The following is a 20448-nucleotide window of genomic DNA, read 5'->3' on the forward strand; positions in this document are numbered from 1 at the left end:
AAGTGGGGAAAGGAGGCATCAAGGTGGTTCAGGGAAGAGCTGTTTGCGAGTAAATTATGCATACTTTATCCTGCTTGTACATAATATCAGCTGGCCGAACGGCAGTCATCAATGCACAGACCAAAACCAGATAGGTAGAAGTGGTCAACCCCTGTGGGGCTTGAAGTGGTTAAGGAAGAATGCTGTGAATGCAGCCAGCCTTGGGGCCACGCATACAGCAGGAAGGGGATGCAGTAAAACATGTAGGTGGTGTCACCAGCTGAGTCTGTCAGCCAGGATGGCCATGTCTGTGGTGGCCCAACAGAGTATATCTTCAGTGGGATATAGGTCGAGGAATAGCATCCTTTGTAATTGTCGTCTCAGTAGGTTGTTATTAAAGACTTGAATTGGTAGGATTATTGGCAATTGGAGCAGCTTGCAGCCAAATGAAACTCCCTGTTTCCTTCCCTGCATGGAGGAGGAGTGACCTACATCTGCCTGGGGGGATGTGTGACAGGGCTGCCAACCTCCATGTTCAGCCTCACAGGCTTTTCTGTATTAGGGACAGAGATAAAGGCTTCTCTTGAGACAGAGGAAAATACAGATTTTTTCCAGTGGTCTTACAACACTGGCTGGTACTCACCAGGCCTTGGCTACAATTTTAGATTAATTGTATTTTTTGCATAGAATGAGGGGACTTATCAGGTTCAGTCCCAGTGAAACTAGAAGCCAATTTAGGTTAAGGAAGTGCCTAAAAATGGTTTCTTTGACTTTCTTTTGTGTTGACTTGAAAATTGTTCTTCAGTGCTTTCCTCCAACCATATTTTACAGTTTCCACCCTTGGTGAACAGCAATGAATTTCTGAATCACACTTTTCATCATGCAGGGCTGCATTTATTCATAGGATCACAGAAAAGCCCAGGCTGGAAGGGACCTCAAAAGATCACCTGGTCCAACCTGTCATGGGAAAGGGAGCCTAGATGAGGTTATCTATCACCCTAGCATATCTTGAAAACCTCCAGCAATGGGGCCTCCACCACATCCCTGGGGAGGTTGTTCGAGGGAACTATTGCTCTCACTGTAAAAACTTCCATGTCATAGAATAGAATGTCCTCAGTTGGAAGGGACCCACAAGGATCATTGAGTCCAACTCCTGTCCCTGCACAGGACAACCCCACAGTTCACACCATGTATCTGAGGGCGTTGTCCAGTCTCTTCTTGAACACTGTCAGGCTTGGGGCTGTGACACCTCCCTGGGGAGCCTGTTCCAGTGTCCAGCATCCTCTGGATGAAGAACCTTTTCCTTGTGTCCAACCTAAACCTCCTCTGGTAACATCTTCCTGCCATTCCCTTGGGTTCTGTCATTGGTCACTAAAGAGAAGATTTTGGCACCTGCCCCTCCTCCTCCCCTTGTGAGGAAGCTGTAGCCGCCATGAGGTCTCCCCTCAGTCTCCTCCAGGCTGAACAAACCAAGTGACTTTAGCTGCTCCTCATACGGCTTCCTCTCCAAACCCTTCACCAACTTCATAGCCTCTTCTGGACACTCTCCAGTAGCTTAATATCTTTTTTTATCTTGTGTTACCCAGACCTGCACACAGTGCTCCAGGTGAGACCACACCAGAGCAGAGTGGGACGATCACCTACCTCATGTGGCTGGCAATGTTTATGACAAGATGAAATGTCTCCAGGTGCAACTTATACCTGTTGCCCCTTGTCTTCTCCATGTGGCTTCTTGTGAAGAGAGAGCCTCCGTTGTCTTTGTAGTTGCCCTTTAACTGCTGGAATACTGTGGCGAGATCCCCCCTGAGCCTGCGGCTCTTTCTGCTTTTCCAGGGAGTTGCATTAAGTAAATACAAGCAATGTGAAGACTGTGGCAGCTCCTGTTTGTGCTCACCAAAGACTCACTCTGATGTAGCACCTTGGCCACCAGTGTCCCTCACTTCCTCTACACTAAGGTATCCATACAAAAGCAACCTGTATACAGAGGCTGGATGGGGACTAGCACAAGCCCACACAGAGCACATATCCCACTGTTGTTCCCTTGGCACAATAAACATCATCTGTCTGTGTTTCAACCTTGTTGAAATTAAGGGAGTGAGGCTGACGTGGGATTTGGTATTGCATTTTCATCTGTCCTTCACTGAATTGCATTTCTGTATGTTACCTGGGAAAAACGGTATGTGATATCTTTCATAAATAATACACAATTTTATCCTATGATATTACTTCTTCTCCTTCCATCTGCAAAAGGCAAAGATAATATTGAGTTTGCCTCACTGAATAAGATAATATGTTGCAAATTAAACAACCCAAAACTCAGTGAAAAAGTGTGTTATATAGATGGCTCAAAAATGTACCCGTCAAGAGTTGAACTGTGAGCTGCAGAACTGTGCGAGAAGTAGCACAGTGGCTGTAGGCTCTGGGGTTGTTTGTGTGAATTTAACACGTTTCTCCTACAAATGCGATGTTGAAAGTTAATTGACTGCAGAAATCGTGTAGCCTGCATGTGAAAAAAGCAGCAGTGTTCTGATGTATCTGGTGGGTATGAAATACAATTAGATTTGTATGGATGTGATTGAATATAAGAAGAAATTCTCATGCTGTGACGACTTCACCAAAGTTAAATAATTTGCACCTGTTTAAAGTAGTGTGACTTTAGCACCAGGACTTCAATTACGTCAATATCTATATATATTTGAAGTAACTGTATGATTGCAGTAAAACAGTGGCTAATCCCCTCTTAATGCCAAATTAAGTAGAGCAAATAAACCAGGAGTTCAGTTTTATATGGTAGCCTAATTATTTCAGATATTTTTATACGTCATAAAATACAGCATAAAAAGAATGAACCTTTGGAAAGATCCTTAAATTATATTTTGTTATCCTTTTTGAAACACAATTTCATATAATGTTAGTGGAAAGTTAGCATTGGAGGTGATGTATTATGGGTTGGCTAGCAAAATGAACTATTGTTTTCTACATTATTTTATCTTGCTTTTGCTTTTTGGTGTTGCTATAACAATCAGGCATTGTTATTATTATTCTGTTTGTACCAGGGAATGGAAAGAGAAATGAGCCATGGAAATTTCTTCTAAACTGTTTTTTCCCCGTTCCAAACATTTGCTCATTTCCGAGCCAGGGAATGTGCTTGTTCCTGTCCTCTGTTTGATGACACAGATGGAGCAAAAATCAGTGTGAAGAGTGATGACGAGCAGGGGTCAGCCTGGTCAGTGCTACAGACCTGTGGGGGGACTAGCACCAAAATGCTGGGTTTTGTTCTAGGCTCACAGCTCTCTATAGCTTGATGCCCTAAAGATGAGGGGACTGGCAGGAATGTGGCTTGAGTGGAGGCACTAGAAGTGATTATTGGGTAGCCAGGGAGCTGCAGAGCAGTAATAGACCAGTATTTTAATTTGGTACTATCTATGCTGGAACTGACCAGTGAAGAATATCAATTAATTTAGACATATTCCAAGGAAAAAAAAAAAAAAAAACAAAACAAACCAAAACAACCCTTTGCTTTGTTTCTTGGTATTAAAGTGACCTCAGAGACCCAATTTCATTTCAGATGTTACTGATGAGAAGTTGTAACCACAGGCAAACGGGAGAGGCTGAACTTTCTGGTAGCAATGAGTAAATTGCTAAGATGAAAATTTGGCTAAACTGAGATCAGAAATTGATGCTGTTGAAAATCTTCCACTCTTATCAATAATAGTTTTACTGGTGGGCTTCACTGGAAACAGGGTGAAGTCCAACAGCATCAGATTTCCAATGATGACGGGTTTTTTTTAATCTTTTTTACTTTCAAAAGAGCATTCCATGTTGTTGACAAATTCCTCAGTGATCATCAACCAAAATGAATGTATTTAAGTAGGCTTTGGATCTAACCTGCTGCTTTGCAGCTACATCCCTTTATCGAGAATGGGATTTGTAAGTAGGCAGAAAAATATTTTTTGACATGGTCATTGTGGGCTAAAAGCAAGGATTAAACACTGAGTGCTGGTAACATGCGGATGGTGCACAGAGAGCCGAAGAGGAGGATGTGACTGAAATCCCCATTGCCCTCTGGGACAGGTTTCTTGTTCAGGGCTTGGCACTTTGGATTCACAATCTGGATCCTGAACTTGAGGTTAGTGTCTCTCCTTGCCTTTGAAAACCTGAACAGAGCTGTATGGGCCAAGGCAGCATCTCAAGCCCCTTGAATCCTGTGTTCAGTTTTAGGCCACTCACTAAAAGAAAGACGTTGAGGTGCTGGAGAGAGTTCAGAGAAGGGCAGCAAAGCTGGTGAGGGGTCTGGAGCACAAGTGTGATGAGGAGCGGCTGAGGAAACTGGAGCTGTTCAGCCTGGAGAAAAGGAGGCTGAGGGGAGACCTTATCACTGTCTGCAACTACCTGAAAGGAGGTTGCAGCACAGAGGGAGTTGGTCTATTCTCCCAAGCAACAAGTGATAGGATGGGAGGAAATCACAGAATGTTAGTGGCCCCAAGCTGCACCATGAAATGGTTGTCAGGCATTGGAACAGGCTGCCCAGGGAAGTGGCTGAATCACTGAAGGTGTTTAAAAGATGTGTAGATATGGCACTCAGGGACATGGGTTAGTGGTGGACTTGGCAGGGTTAGGTTTATAGTTGAACTCAATGTTCAGTTCCCTGTTGGATCTAATGGGGTTAAACTAATTTTGCCAGTTTTTCAGATTCCAGATTGCCCTAATTAGGAGGTTATAGCTTTTTTTTTTTTTTTTTTTCGTAAAAAGTGGTTTCTGTAGGTGTGTTAGTCCCTGTATGCCTGTCCTGGTGGTGCCACGTGTCAGAGATGGGCTGAGCTGCCTGGCCTTGCAGCAAGGCAGCCCAGGCTCAGGGGGAAGCATCTCTCTGGGTTTCCTCCAACAAATGTGCCAATGACCTGGAAAGGTCTCTGTAATCATGTTTTCTTGGAAAACAAGGAAAGTGACTCTTTAAATGTGGGATGTATTTGCTGAGTGACATCAAGTAAAAGCAGTCAGTACCCCACACTTGGACAAAGGATAGAAGCTCCAAACAAGCACATAGAGCTGCAACACATAGAGTTTCTTTACCATCCACTACATATGGAAAAGGGGGGAAGCCGAAGGTGCTTCCTTGCAGTCCTCTGTGGACAGCTGGGAAATGGGAAGTGAAAAATCAGTTTGCTCTGCCTTTGGATGTGCAGGTGTGAGGAAGGGGGTTTCAACCTTGCAGCTTTGCAAGACATTTCAGGCACAGAAGTCTTTCCTTAGACTTAGTCACAGGCCTTTTAACTTCCATTTTTTGAGGAGTTTTGTGTGCATTCATTGCTTTTGCTTTTTCTTTATAGGACACGTCTGAAGTTAAATTTCTAGATTCCAATTGAAACACATGAGAGAGCAGGTTGAATCTTTTTTCTACATAGCACCCAACCCACATTATCATTTGATGATTTTGAACAATATCTAGCTTGTGATTGCAGAATTATGGCAATGTCTGTTTAACTTTCCAGAAGAGAGCAAAGCATTGAAGATACTTTAAGCCTAATTATTTAGTTGATACTTCAGTTTATTCTCCAGTTAAGCACTCTAAATTTCCATTGACTAGAAATCCAGACAATTTAAATAGTAATTTTGTATGTAAAACAATCCAAAATTAATAGTTAGTGCTCTTTCTCTCTTTTTGTGCATGTAGCATCAGCCCACACAGAAAAATTCCCCTTTAAAAACATGCTCCATGCATTAATTTACTCCCAGAAGAAACACTCGAAAATGATCTTGGTGTCTTTGCAATGTCTGTCATCTCTCTTGCACTATTCATGATCCCCTAAATGTCAAATTTGTATTAGTTGAATTCCTCCCACTTTAAAGGATATAAATTAGCTTTTCTAAGTTCATGCCTAACACATACATTTTTTGGCCACCCCAAGTGACATTTATTGCCTCATTCTGCTGCTTTGCTTTCCCTCCCATAAAATGCTGGGATCAGAATCTGGGTTTTATCTTGGCAGTTCTTGTTACAGAACTGTTTCTGTTGCAGCCAGGATGCCTTTCCTTTACAATCCATGATCCTGCTTGGTTTCCCAGCTTACTGCCAGGTATTCAGCAGATGGTGTAAGTTTCACTCTCACACTTTCAAGTCTTTTCTCTGATTAGTACCTTGTAGTGCCCAACCTTTTAGAAACTAATACCTTTTGTTAATTGCTTGCCTTATCCTTATTACATGGCCATTTTTCTGCACTAAATGGCACATGTCAGCCTATAACCTCCACTTAAGCAGGCCTTTTCTTATCTGATGTCTACTCCATTTGTTACTGGCCATCCCTATCACTTTCCTAAGGTCAGCAGATTCCCTATGCAGCAGGTTCATTTCTGAAGGTGTGTGACCTGTGCTGCTATCGCTGTGGCTCTCATTGTCACTTTGCTGCTGATGAGACCATATCCCTTTAGTCTCTGATCTGGTTTTGCAAACCATTTTCTGGATGTGTCAGTACTCTGTCACCTCATTATGAGACAGTTGTGGGGTTTTTTTGTGCGTTTGTGGTTTTCTTTTTGATCCTGTAAGGATTTTGTTGCACCCACTTTAGGGTTTGATATATTACTTTTTTCCATTATAAAATCTCTGTTAAAGGCTTTGCAGGCTTTATGATTGATTCTGCTCTCTATTTCACATGTATGGTTTTCTGAAGTGTACTAGATGGTGCCTTTATTCTATTTGGGGGAGTAAAAGGGGATAACGCAACCTTTGATCTGGATCTAGGTCGTCTATAGAGAGGTCCACCTGGAGAAAGGAGCTGGGATTAGGAGAAGTTCTGGTTTTGTTCATCTGACTTTCTGGCCAGCAGACAGGGGTTGTCATCACGAATCTCAGGGCTGAAGGAAGCTTTTTATTCCCAAGATACATCAGGGAGCAGAGGGGACTCATGACCCAGTTACCTCTGGAGCAAGCAGAGCTGCCTCCTCTCCATTATGCAGAGCTGAGAGTGGATTTTAAGTTTTCCTGCTTCATAAATATGCAGCATTGTCGATGTCTTATGCTTCAGTGCCTTGTACTACAAGAACCCACAAATCGTTATTTTTTTTCTGACTTGCTTGTGTATGTGTTTCAATTACAGATGCCCCTGTAAACAGCTCATTGCTGTGCAGGTGTCGAGAAATGTTTTCTCATGCATGGAATTGAGAATGGAGGTGTTTGAGAGCCAGAAGTTTAAAGTTGGGCTGTTTCTGAGTGTGACTGGTCACTGAGGGCATGGCTGGGTGACTCTGCAGGTCCATTCCCAGCAGGGATGGGATTGCTGTGAGAGAGGCTGGGCAGAAAGTCAGGAGATCTGGGTTTAGTTATAGAGACACCATTTATCCAACTCTATCTCATTAAACCTTTACCCTTTTACTATTCTTTTTCACTCCTACCATGTGTTTGTCCTCTTTATTTGTTTCATAAGTGCTTGAGGGCAAGGACTGTTCAGCAGTACTGCCAACTTTGAACACAGCCACTAAGGAATATGTCAGCTCAATTAAAAAATTATGGTGGTTAAAAGGAAACATGTTTCTTATTTTAATTTTTATCCTAGGGATCAAGCATCGCTAAAATCCTTATCATTACATATAGAGATATACTTAATTTGTTGCATTTTTGTTTGTTTGGGGCCATGTTATCCTCAACAGAAAATCCAAATAAACACTAACCTGGATCAAAACCCCTGTAAGCTGTGAAACAACACTACAGCCATTTTTTTTTTTTACTTAGAAGGAAAGAGAACTTAAAGCATCCTGAGAAAAATCAGTGAAATATGATGATTACTTGTATTTTCCAGCACTTTCAAAGTAAAATTAATTAATTAGAGATTATGAAAAGTAAATTTCTTAACCTATGTTGAGGTTGCACTCTGTAGTCTCTGTTTGCTAGTTACCAGTCCTATACACAGTTGGTGAGAAACTTAGTGAGTGACTGTAAGTCCAAGGACATAAAATTATAAAATCATAGATGATCCTGAGTTAGGAGGGTCTCACGAGGATCATTGAGTCCGACTCCACACGGGCCAGCCTTAAACCAATATGCAGATCCCAAGAAGCGTCAGAATTGCTATAGCAAGCAGGTACATATATGTAGTATATTGCAAAGTCCCTGAATCTTGGGTGTTTTTGTAGCTCTGATTTTTTAGAAAATTATTGATTAGAAAGTACTTCATATTTTATAATGAAGGAAAACATCTATATTCTTCCATATTTTATAAAACAAATAATTGTTTCTAAACGCTTTTGAAGACGGGTTATGGAAAAAGCTCAAAATGGATCTAGGGGGTTGCTGTGAGCAGCGGGGAAAGGAGCAGGATTAGACCGTACACCATCGCCTTCAGTTATTATCAACATTCACTTTTAGTGTGGACATGTGAGTACAAGAAAACAACATGAGTTAATCAGGAACAGATCTGAAATCTTTTAAAAATGCCATTTACAGCCAATGGTACCATGGGCTATAGTTTTCAGCCAGCTAATCCACGTCAGTGTGGCCTAAATTCGTTGCTAAGCTGTCTGGCTGCTGTTTGCAAAGACATCAGTGAAGGCGTTGACCTCACTAATGTAACCTTGGTGAAAGGAAACCTGAACCAGAGGATGGGTGAGGGCATTGCTGTGGCTACCAGAGCTTCACTTGAAGTTGTAAGATGAGCCAAGTGCCTCATCCTTTTTGTCAGCAAGGGCAGTGTGCTGTTATTTCCTTTAAAACAGGGGAGATACAGGTGTTTGGCTTGTGTTGATTTGAGAAATCAGGTTAAAGCTGTTGTGCTTTCTGGATCATTTGCAGTGGCAGTGTCAGCAGGCGGTGTCTGAGCTGTCTCGTCTGTGCTGCTGTCACTGCTGTCACTTGTCACACTCCCGGAGACGGCCCATCACACTGATGAAATGCAATGGTCTTGTACTTTGTGCTTGTGAAGCCTGTGACTGGTGCTGGAGTTTCACAGCAACACCATCAAAACCCTCTGAGCTCTTTGAGTGTGATTTTTTTTCTTCTTTATTGGAGCCAAGCAGTGAGACCGTAGGGGAGGCTCAGGGATTACACCTAGAACTGTAAATACAAATTAGTATACCATGCAACTGCATTATGATCATATAATGTCAAAATGCAAGTTATATAGCATTTAGCCTTGAAAAGGAGAAAGCCTGGCAAGCAGAGGTAAAGGCGGTGTTTGAGTGAAAGCACTTTCAGTTTTCCTGCCTATTTATTTGTTCCTTCGGAGTGTTGCTATTTAACAAAGTGCCTTCTTGCATTTTTGCCAAGCTGAAGTAGCCACTGGGAAAAACTAAGTAGGCCAATCCTGCAAATATCTAGAGAGCTCAGCCAGGGCGGCTGTTGCTGGCCCAATAGAGTGTGGGGATGGATTTGGCCTCAGACACAGCACAGGAGCATTGAACAAAAATACTGCTGTAATGTTTTAATGCCGAAAGTCAGTTGCTGCAAGATAGCGCATAAACAAAAAAATTTTAAAAATAGAGTAATTCGTAGTTTTTATTCAGTGTGCGGAACCTGGGATATTCAGATCTGCTCTCTGGGTCTCAGACCATGTCAGCCAGGGGCTATTTAGAGTTCCGGACCATGTCTGGCAGGGCCCAGGACAGCACTGTACTCACTATATGGATTTCTGAAGTCAGAGCTCCTCAGCTGTCCTTATAGAAACGCTTGTTCTGTTTCCAAAACTCAACACGGAACAGACAATGTTTTACATTTTGTGATGGATACAAAATAAAGACATTTTCTGTAAGTAATAAACCAAAGGGAAACATTCTTAAACTCAAGGAGTTCTTGATTTCTGCTTTAGTTGATGGGCATTTCTGTTAGATATATAAACTAACAGCTGCTTCTGGCTTCTCATAATGAAATATTTTCAAACCTGATCTTAATTACATATAGATGTTTTTGAAGCATTGAGGCTTTTTGTTTTCAGGGAAAAAAAAATAAGGAGCCTCTACCCTTCTTTATATAGCGTTTATAACAATTCATGCATAGTGTGCTTGTAATGCTTAAAAAAATTCAGAAGAATCTCACCAACTTGCACTTTATTCTATAGAAATACGACTTTTTTTTTTTCTTCAAACAAAGGCAACATTATTTCAAGTTTTAAAAAATAGTTTTTAGATTGCAGTTGGAAGGCATTGAAATGTGAAATGTGAAATGATTTGGCATCAACCACTGAAGTTGATGGAGATGCAGCCTTCAACATACATACAGATTGGATCAGTTTGATAGATTTTTGTGTGATGCGGTGCCAAAGATTCTTCAACCTGTGTAGCAGAGTGCACTTACTGTGTGTTTTGTGCACAAAGCTGTGTTACTTCCGCAGCCTTCCCTCAGCAGCATCAGAAGCTGTGGAGACCTGTTTTCGCATTTATACCCCTGACTAATTTCTGTTTGCTGAAGCAGAGGGAAAGCTGTTTCTTTGCTGCTTTGTAGCAAAGTAAGCAGTGACTGAATCAAGGATGGTGAGCAATGGAGGGGGGAGAGTGTTGTGGCTTCTGTGAAGCCTCCAGGGAAAAAAATAATCTGCATTGTGAAAAAGGGAGCTACAACCCTATTCCTATCCCAGCACTTTACTCCTTTTTTAACCAGTTTGTTCTCCAAGCCTTCAGTCCCCTTTCTAATGCACAAACCATGCTACTACTTAGCTACAAATTTAGTCTAAAGCAGGTAAGAGCTACAGATTTTAATCCCTGTGGAGTATTCACACGATAACTGGGCGAGCAAGTATTGCTTTAAATAGCTCAACACATTGCTATTATTCCAGTGATATGCAGTCCAACTCCATCTGAGAAATCAGGGGAGAGATTTTTGGCTGCCAGGTATCTCTTTGACTGCCTTTGGGAGAGAGATGTACTTACAGTATCTCCTGCTGAAATCAGTGCTGTGCCCTCCTGCTGCAGAGAGACAGGGACCGCCTGGATCAAGGAGGGAATGGATGGCTAAAGGGGCTTCCCAGCTATCTCAGCCTGTATTTTTAATTTTGTGGCCAGGCAGTTTGCAGGTTTTCCTTCTTTAAGCTCTTGCCCCAGGTCCCCAGCACCGCTCTGCAGTGCCTGATGCACAGACGGCCATCACTGGCATGTCCTGCGTCTGGTCCCTGTGGGACCTTGCCGGCGATGGCCTGCCCCGTGGCCGTGACAATATTTAGGCTTCTCCAGGACGCTATTTTTACATGACAGCGAGGTGTTGGCTCCGCTCCCGCCTGTGCGTGGGTGCTGCAGGAGTCATCTGACCCCCGGCACGTTGGTGCCGCAGCTCCCGCTCCCCCGGAGCTCCGAATCAGCTCCTCACTGCCCACCGGACACACAGCAGCGGTGCCTCGGGTGGCACTTCGCCCCTCAAAGGGAATTAATGCAGGAATGCCTGAAGATACAGGTACAGTGTGATGAGAGCCTAGACCTGAACAGACTTGTTTTTCATCCGCAGCTGTGGTAATGAAATCACTGATACTGTCATAAGAATAATTATTCTGTGTTTACGTGGAAATGCAGCAGAGTGGAGGAAGTTGGTTAAACATTGATTTTAAATTATGCTTCATATTCTTTTAATTATATGAATTATGATTTGGAAATGATAATGAAACTGACACTTAGCTGACAGCTCAGTTTGTTAACTTTCCTCATTTTATGTAATTTAAATTGACTTTAGAATTTGTTAGCTTGTAATGAAAATGCCATTTTCTTTTATGCAGATATATTGGAGTGCTGTTCCTATATCCTTTCTTATTGTAATCTTGCTAAATGCATACAAAAATAGCCTTTACATTGCTGCAGTAATGGGTTCTAAAATTCAGGAGGGATTTTTACTAACCGCCTTTGAAGTTGGTAACTCTTTTAACAACAAGGGCAGGAGGTTAGCTTGTGCTAGGCTTGTTTATGTGATGGGAATTTTGCACTGAGCAGATGGTGAAATCTGGAGCTCTCATGCACTGGGTACTTGTGCTGTGTTTCATCTGTTATGCGTGGTTATATTCACATTCTGCTGGATAACACCTGTCCATCTCTGGTCCCATAAACTCTGTATTTAGCAGTAAAGCACAGGTTGTTTGTCTGCTGTCCCGTATCAGCTATAGGTTTCTGGTTTGATTGCGATCCACAGGAAATGCTGGAGAAGGCATTAGATCCTTTCCTCTGTGCCAAGGGAAAGGCACTGTAAAAGCTGTTGTTTATAAATAGTTGAAGCAGGTATACATTTCCAAAAAAGAATGTGATTCTTGAACCATGTTATAGTGTATTTTTGGACTACATGAATGAATTCAATTAAATAGAGATCTATTGACGCACAGAATTATTGAATTTGCTGAATTGGTACAGAAACTAAAGAGAGGAGCAGTAATAGTGGTTTGCTGCAGGAGCCACAGCAGAGGTCTGGAAAAGGGCAGTGGGCATTTCTGAGGGGGTGTCTGGACCCACTCAGAGCAGAAAACCCCACTGGGGAGACGAGGGAACTCATGTGTGCTGGTGTGGGGACAGTCCAGCCTCCAGGTGGTGAGATGGAGGGCTCAAGGGACTATGTAATGTGGACATTTCAAGGCAAAACTTCTTTAGCTTCCTCTTCATCTTTCTAATCTTCTGCTTTATTGTGAGATGTGTGGAAGAAAAAATTATTGTGTTATAATGTCAAGGCACTGTAAAGCATGTGAACGCTTTTGAAATGGCTTTTTACACAAGCTGCTAGTTGAGAAATATGGTAAAACAGGTTTTACTGCTAGATACTTAGCATGCTGTTGGAGAACATCCATTTATAACAGAGCTGCTGCTTGGGCAGGTTTGGTGCCCATCCATTTGGGGACATGTACTCTGTCTTGCCCCAGTGACTGGACCCCTGGGGTGCAGAGCCAGGCAGGGCTGGGACCACGGAATTGCTTTTCACTGCTACCAAGTGTGGTCGAAAGGTTGAATGGGGAAAGGTTGTTTAGTCACTGTTTCACAATTGCTCTTTTTCTCGTCCTTTCTGTGGAAAGGACCATCAAGGTTCTGAGGGCCACACAAGGCTCTGTAATGAATCACTAGTTCTTTTCGGGGGTGAAGCCAGACCCCTTATCTAAAGTAAATTTATAGCACACACCCATGGAGTTCTCTGAACCCCATATGAATTACTGTATTACTTATCATCGTGTTATATTATCCTTACCCTCCAGGCCAGCGTGGGAAGTACTCTTAGTCACTGTATTTTACACACAGACACAAGGCAAGGAGGGAGCAGGGGCCAGTTTTAGGCACTTAACCCCAGGAATAATGCTTCACAGCATATTTAGAGTCACTTAAATGTTTGTTTCCTTTGCTTTCATCTGGGTGTTTTAAAATATAACCTTGAATGTTTTGACTGAGGCAACACAAGAAGAGTTTGACAAAAAAAACCCCAATGTGAACTCCAATCTCTTAATTCCAGCCGGGTGCTGCTTCACTCATCTACTTGTCCTTTAATCCTGCTTTAAGAAGATTGCAAATTTAATTCCCCTTCAGACTGCTGTGAACCACACCCTCCCCAAATTGCTTGATACAATATTTCAGCAATCAGTGCTTTGTCCTGTTTCTCAAGAACTCAGTGAGTAAATGGCATTTGGGTGTCATATTTGTTTATTTTGATTTTCAGCAACCACCTCTAGCTACAGAGATGAAAGGATTCAGTGTCAACACAGAAATAATTTTCTCTTAATTCCTTCATGCAGAAAAATGTCTGTTATCAGAACTCTGCATTCTTGTTTCAGAGTTGGAATGTGGTATATATTTTCATTAACTAAACAGTTGATAATGTTTTTTTTAGATATTCATGTCTTTTTACTAAAAAAAAGCTTCCACCTCATGAAGTGAAGGTTGTGAAGAAGGGATGTTCCTGGTGAATTTATAGAAGAGCCAGTAGTGCTGATAGTTGCTAAAGAAAATGGATGTGTCTTTTCTGCTGATGCAGGATTGCTGCTAAAGGCAAATGATTTTAAGTTTGTATGAGCTCAGAATGAAAGGATGGCATTTTATATATATATATATATATTTTTTTTTTTTTTTCTTTTTTTTTAACCCAACTTCAAGAACAGAATGAAAAAAAAAGTCCCACAAAAAGAACAGGGGAAGGGAACCCCCCCAACACAGCAAACCTCTCCCATTTCTTGGGTTTTCCATTTACTGTTGCATTTAGGCTCATCTTAAAATGGGTTCTTCTCTACCCATCCAGGAATCTAGCACTTTCCCAGGATTGAGAGGTACTTGTTGGGATTACAAAAGCTTGTTCTTTAGGAATAAAAATATTTCTTCACATAAATGCTGTCTATCCGTTCAAATTACACCTTACGGTTCAGAATACTCTTTAAAATGTGCATACAACATCTCACAGAATAGAAAGCACCTGTCAGACTTAATATTAAGTTGCATCATTTGGCCCTTTGTCATTTCAGGCTTCTGTATTGACCAAGAGCAGTAAATCCAATGAACTCTCTTTTAAAGAACAGGGTTAAATTATGTGGAGTAGATGGGATATGTGGCTTTATATGTGTCCATATGTTGAACAAGGGAGGCAAAAGTCTTTATTATTAAGCTTCATGTTTGAGGTTTGATCCAAGATTGAATATATGTTGTTTAAAATAAAACCTCTTAACTTTTCAGTACTTGATTTCTAAGCTCAGTATTGATTCCTATGGGTCCTTGTGCTAGGTTAAAATATAAGGCACCAAACTGGGAAAAGCATTAGGACTGTGTTGAATTACGTAGTTTCTGACTGTATGTTCCTGCATCAGGTCTGTAACCTACCGTAAATTTTTCCATCATTTGGCTGCCCAAAGCCTTATAGCAAAGAGGTTTGCCATCCTCTGTGTGGACCAGTCCTGGATGGGGTGTTTTGCCAAGGGTTTGAGCAAAGATCAGCAGTTTGCTCATAGCACATTGAAGATCATATGAGAATGGTGACATTTTCCATCCGGAGTGAAGCATGACCAGGGACTTGTGAATCCTCTCCCTTCTGCCACTGTCATCAGCTGCTTTCGTGCTACTTCCAAAACATTCCTGTCTCAGCCAAATCATGTCTTCATCCCGCACGCCTCATCTCAGTCCCCACTGCTGTTAAATCCTGCTTAGTCTATTGATGCTGAAGGAGCTGTGTTTATTCAAAGGTGTTTGTGTTTTTTATGGCTCCAGTGTACCTGTCACAGAGTCAATCTCTGCCAAGCTTTAGCCTTTACTCCAAAGAACTTCTGAAAACGAAATGCTACACTTTCATTTTAGCATTGAAAAGCAATATATGTTATCATATCCCGTTTTTCACCTTTATAAAAGGCTTAAATAGTTTGTCTGAAATTTTCCCTAAATAAATGACCTTGAGAACACTGAACATGCCAAACGTCTGTAAGCAGTTGGAGTTTGGCAAAGTCATGAGCATGAGCATATTGAAAAATATTGATTTACAGTTGACATGAGGTGTCTAATGCAGCTTTAATACTGAGTGGTACCACTACCCTCTCTTCCCTGTGTTACTTACAGCAAGTGCATATGTCTCGAGCAGTATCTTATTTGACAAGTTGTTTAACAAACCACTGCTAATTCCATAAGCCCTGCTTTATCCAGAACTGCGGAATTGGGTACTGTGTAACCTGCATCTTGACATTAGCAATGTGTGAGCACTGGATACTTGGCAAGGTTATTGGCAGTGATGTCCCCCGCCGACAGGTCTTGTACACCTATGAACTGCTGTGGAAAGGGTTTGTTTGTTCCTTTTTTGCCAGTTTTTGTTGTTGTCAAAAAGTAGGTACAACCTGATCTTTCTAGGTTTAAGGATTGGTGGAGATATCTCTGGTAGAGCAAAGTGCAGTCTGAGAGAAAGGGAAGTTTGGAGAATCAGGCATTCATTGGTATTTCTGTTCATAAAATGTATAATTTAAATTTAAGAAGGAAATGTCTAGTTTTCTTACATTCTGTAGATCAGGGTATAATGTAAGCATTTAATTTTTAATGAGCGGTTTACTCAGTTATGTTATGAGTTGTCTCAGATCATTACACTCTATCAGTCATTCACTCTTTCACTCATTGAATGTGTTGATTGTATCTTCTGCTGCTTCAAAGACTGATTTTGATACATAAAGGCATAAAAGAAGAATGCTGAAAATTGCCATATAAACATATTTCTTTAAAAAATAATTTGAAACACGAGTTAAAATTCTAAGTTGTCTAATATTATTAGTTTCTCAAAATTGTGTCAGCAGTTGCAATTTCAACATAAAGCACAATATATTTTATAATATGCAACCTTAAGCTAATATATCTTTAATTATATCATTTTGTTGTGCTAGGTGAAAGACTAAATATTTATAAGTCTTCAGAAGCTGCTTTATAATGAGCCTAAAGGCACTGTTTTCCCAAAATAATTATTCATTTCTCTACCATGCATATTTTAAATATTATCTGTGTTACTCCAGATTAATGGAAGAATTCCAACAGAAATCACATATATTTTTCTTTTTTAATTTATTGTGTATCTGAGTTGCTTGTTTCTTTCTAAGTTCGAAGCCTTGATCTGGAGACCTGAAGAAGAGCAAATGTGTAAAGTCCTGCCCTGTCGTGCTGGACACTGATCACCACATACCATTATGGAAAGCAAAGCCTTCTGTTTTCTGCTGCTTTGCAACAATTTTCAATTTGCAACAAATTTCACAATTGTTTCACAGTTCACAAAACAGATTTGCGATGATTTTCAATTTTCTGCTACTTTGCAACAAGTGTGGCATTGAACTCCCAGATGCAAGAAAGCAAATGTAAAAATTATTTGGTTCTTTTGAAAGGTGACAGTATTTTCATCTTAGGGAAAGGGGGTATGTTTGGCACAGAGGGCTGCCCTTGGGAATCGCTGACTGTGCATCCGGGGATGGACCGCAGTGGGAGATTGTGCCCAACCATGTATCTCCACACCATCCAGGCGCTGATGCCGCTGGGAAGATGCTGTTCAGAAAGCCTTAGTCATGGGGGGAGTTGACCATGGGGAATAAAAAATAGTCAAACGTTTAATTGTTCTAATCAGAATTTTATATTTCAAATGTAAATTTGTAGGCCAAAATGTTCTGGGTGTGACCAGTTCTCTTTAAGTCAAGTCTTCTGTGAATTAAATGGTACAAATTCAATGCTTGTTGGCAATTTTGGAGAAAGCAAACCTTCTTTATCTAGAGGTATAGACTTTTAGCTACTGCTATACTAAGCAGCTCAGAAAAATACTTTGTTCTGGTTTCTTACAGGGTTAATTCTATTTCAGGGTGGGTAGTTTGTTTTGGGCAGGTCACAGTAAAGAGAAATTCTAATGTCAAAAGTTAAGTATTGCAAAGTGCAGAGTTTCTTCCATTTACTTCGGAGGAATCAGTCAGACATTTTTCCTAGCTTGAACTGTGTGTGCTGTTTGCTCTGTGTAAATTTGAGCATCTGTCTTTCTATGAACTTCTAATTGCCTGTCATGCTGTGTTGTTTTTGTTGGAGATGTACTTAATTACAGCCAGGGCTTCAGTAATAGCTCCAAAGTTCACATTACCTTGAGCAGGACTTTTTTGGCAATTCCAGAACACACGGTTTCAGAAGACAAGGCAGAACGCAAATGCTATGGGCAGCTCAATCCCATGTATCTCTTTGGGGAAAACCAGAATAAAACAACATCAAAACCAAGACAAAAACCAGCACTTTACTTACAGAAGTAGAAAGTGCCACTTTGGGCAAAACTTGCAGTAACTCCTGTTGAAGAATGGGCGGGAGGCTCAGCATCTTATTGAAATACTTCTTAACTACTTAAAGGTGGCGGACATGGGTGACCATTTAGGTATCACCAGCCTGTTCTGATGGTGGGGATGAGGGTGAGAATAGAGGAGGAAGAACAGCAAAGTTGCATATTGGAGAACAAGAGACACATGATGTTGTTACTGATTTCGGTATCGTCTGTTATCATATGTGTTCATAGTGGCAGTACCATCATGACCTCTCCATATCATCCCTACCTATGGTTAAGATACAGACATGACTGTTGTTTTGGTGGTGTTTTTTTAATGAAAATCAATCTTGTGGGGTTTTTTCCCCTCTTTCCCTCCTGTTTTTTGGGTTGTTTGTTTTTTTGTTTTTTTTTTTTTTTTGGTTGATTGGTTGGTTGGGTTTTTTTTTTTGCCTTTCAGAAGCTGTTTTTTGTTCCATAGCAACTCTGATATTACAATGGGAATAAAAACTAAAGATCTTGCCCAATCTGAGTTTAACCCAGCTTCATATAAATTTATTAATCATTTCACAGCAGTCTCACACAAAAAGTTACTTCCCCCCCCCTTTTTTTTAATGTTGATGAAAGAAAAGGATTGCACAGCAGTGATGTTATTCCTTGACTAAATCCTGAAGGGAAACACATCTGATTCCCATTCATACTTAGTGTATTGCTCTATGAGAGGTTGTTCCATCTTGAATGTTAAATTGGTAAGTTTATTTTGAAGCTAAAATTAAAAAAAAAAAAAAATCAGTCACTTTGAAATAAGTAATCTGGCCTTAGAATATGAATAACTCATTAAAGAAGAAGAATGTCAATGAGTATGTAATTTACTTAAGATGCTTGAAATATTTTCCTGTTATTGGTTCTCCAGGTAGGCAAAAAAGCCAAGCCTTTTGAGTTATATTCAAGCCCCTTTATAGTTAACTGTCTTGATGTTTGCTCTCTAGACTCTCACTGAGTATACTACAATAAAAATTGATGCAAGTACTGCAGCAGAATTTCAAGAATAAGGTCACATCTCATCTGTTCCACATAATGCACTGGGATGCCAGTTTATATTGTAATTACCAACAGCCCAATAAATGCAATTTCTAATTTAAATCACAAGATGGCAGCAAATTTTTAATTCACTTAATATTTTACTAACCTAGATAAACCTTATCTCTCGAAATAGTGGTTTTCTTACAAAATGACAGCAACCTTTGTTTAATGATCAGATATACATGGTATTTACAGACATGCCAATGTTTCAGAAGTATGAACTCAAAACATCTACAAAAATGTGTTTCAATTTAAAAGGCGATTACCTTGAACTTTAAGGATCAGTAGCTCACAGTACAGTAGTTACTAAATCCCATCAAAACTATCATGGATAAAAACAATAGCTTTTATCTCTAGTCTTGAGTTCTTGAAGAGAAAATGCAACCAAACATTTTTTAAAATTCAGGTGGAGGCTCACAAGACTTGATCATATGGATTCTTTCCTCTATAAGCAATTCTCATTTATGTTTGAAATGTTCGCAGGCCTGAGCTTTGAATGTTATGAAATAAGAAGCTTGACTCAGTTCCTTTAGTAGATCTTTTCTCCTGTGCTGGCCAATACCAGAAGTTAAAACTGTTTGGCCTGCTTGCCTTGTTTTGTCACAAGTGTTAATTGTCATTATTTGTAGGTCTTACAGAAGATGCATTTGATGGCCCTTAAAGTGTTCTGCCTTTTGTTTTTCCTTGCAGTTTCACAACCACAAGCTGTACATAGCCAACTGGAGAAGCCATCAAGTACTGCGATTCTCTGCAATAACTGTGGAAATCCATGCAAAGGAGAAGTTTTGAGAGTTCAGAACAAGTATTTCCATATTAAGTGCTTTGTTTGCAAAGGTAAGTGTTAGTGACAGCTGTTCTGATGAGCAGGGCATACGCACTGGGCGTGTGACTTCATAGTCCTGGAAAATTCACAGATGTATTTATAATGCAATCCATGCTTGAAAGGATTTACTGTAAACTCTATGTTTACTGTAAGACTGTGAACATCCTAAATCCTAAAAGTGGAGTATGTTTGGATGGTTATAAATCCATGGAGTTTACTATAGAATTGGGATCCAAAGAACAACAGGCTGTGAGAACTGGTAATGAAACATGATGTGGAGCTAGGAGAGAATAACACTTACAAAGACACTCAGACAGTATCCCTCTCCCAGCTTTCTAGCACATGCCATAGCATGGGCTGTGACCATGTTTGTTTAGGCTCTTTATGTTGGACTGTGATTGCTCCCCAGTGTGACCTTCTGTGCTTTTCCATTTTTTTTGAGGGGGAACTATTTGGCTTCCTCCAGATTGGTGCCTTGTGATCCAATATTGGCACATTGTGAATGGCAGAAGAATGGTCAAGGAAACAGGGAGTTAATTGATATGACACCCCTTCTGTAGATACTTGGTTGTTTGAAAGATTATTTAGAAGTTACAAAGATCTTATTTGTTTTAAATGCACAAATGAATGAATGTTAACTGACGTTTACTGGACAACCTGCTTACTTCATCATTAAGGAGTACTTCAAATGACATTTTTTAATCATTATAGCACAGCCTAGAAACACAAGCGTGGCTCTAGTCCCAGCTGAGTTAATATGACTATTTCCATTTCTATTCAGAGGAAACTGTTAGAAAGAAAATGGTTATTATTTGTCAGATACACTGATAAGTTTACAAATCCCATGGAACTAAGTATAAGGTATTCAATACCTGATTCGATCTTTAATGAGCTAGAGAGACCG

General features: G+C 40.5%; 1 protein-coding gene across 11 annotated transcripts in view; it reads left to right on the forward strand.

The window, feature by feature from the left end:
* ABLIM2 (actin binding LIM protein family member 2) overlaps positions 1–20448 on the forward strand; it is a 140668-nt gene that overhangs the window by 20805 nt on the left and 99415 nt on the right. For 10 of the 11 annotated variants that reach the window (XM_065836835.2, XM_071808539.1, XM_065836834.2 and 7 more), the window contains exon 2: positions 19412–19555. In XM_065836835.2, the coding sequence (XP_065692907.1) occupies positions 19412–19555 (144 nt within the window). Of the gene's footprint in view, positions 1–11219; positions 11348–19411; positions 19556–20448 lie in introns of those variants that run through there. The other variant, XM_065836837.2, reaches the window with a different exon arrangement.

Source organism: Patagioenas fasciata, chromosome 4, assembly GCF_037038585.1.
Source record: "Patagioenas fasciata isolate bPatFas1 chromosome 4, bPatFas1.hap1, whole genome shotgun sequence".
Lineage (NCBI taxonomy): Eukaryota > Metazoa > Chordata > Aves > Columbiformes > Columbidae > Patagioenas > Patagioenas fasciata.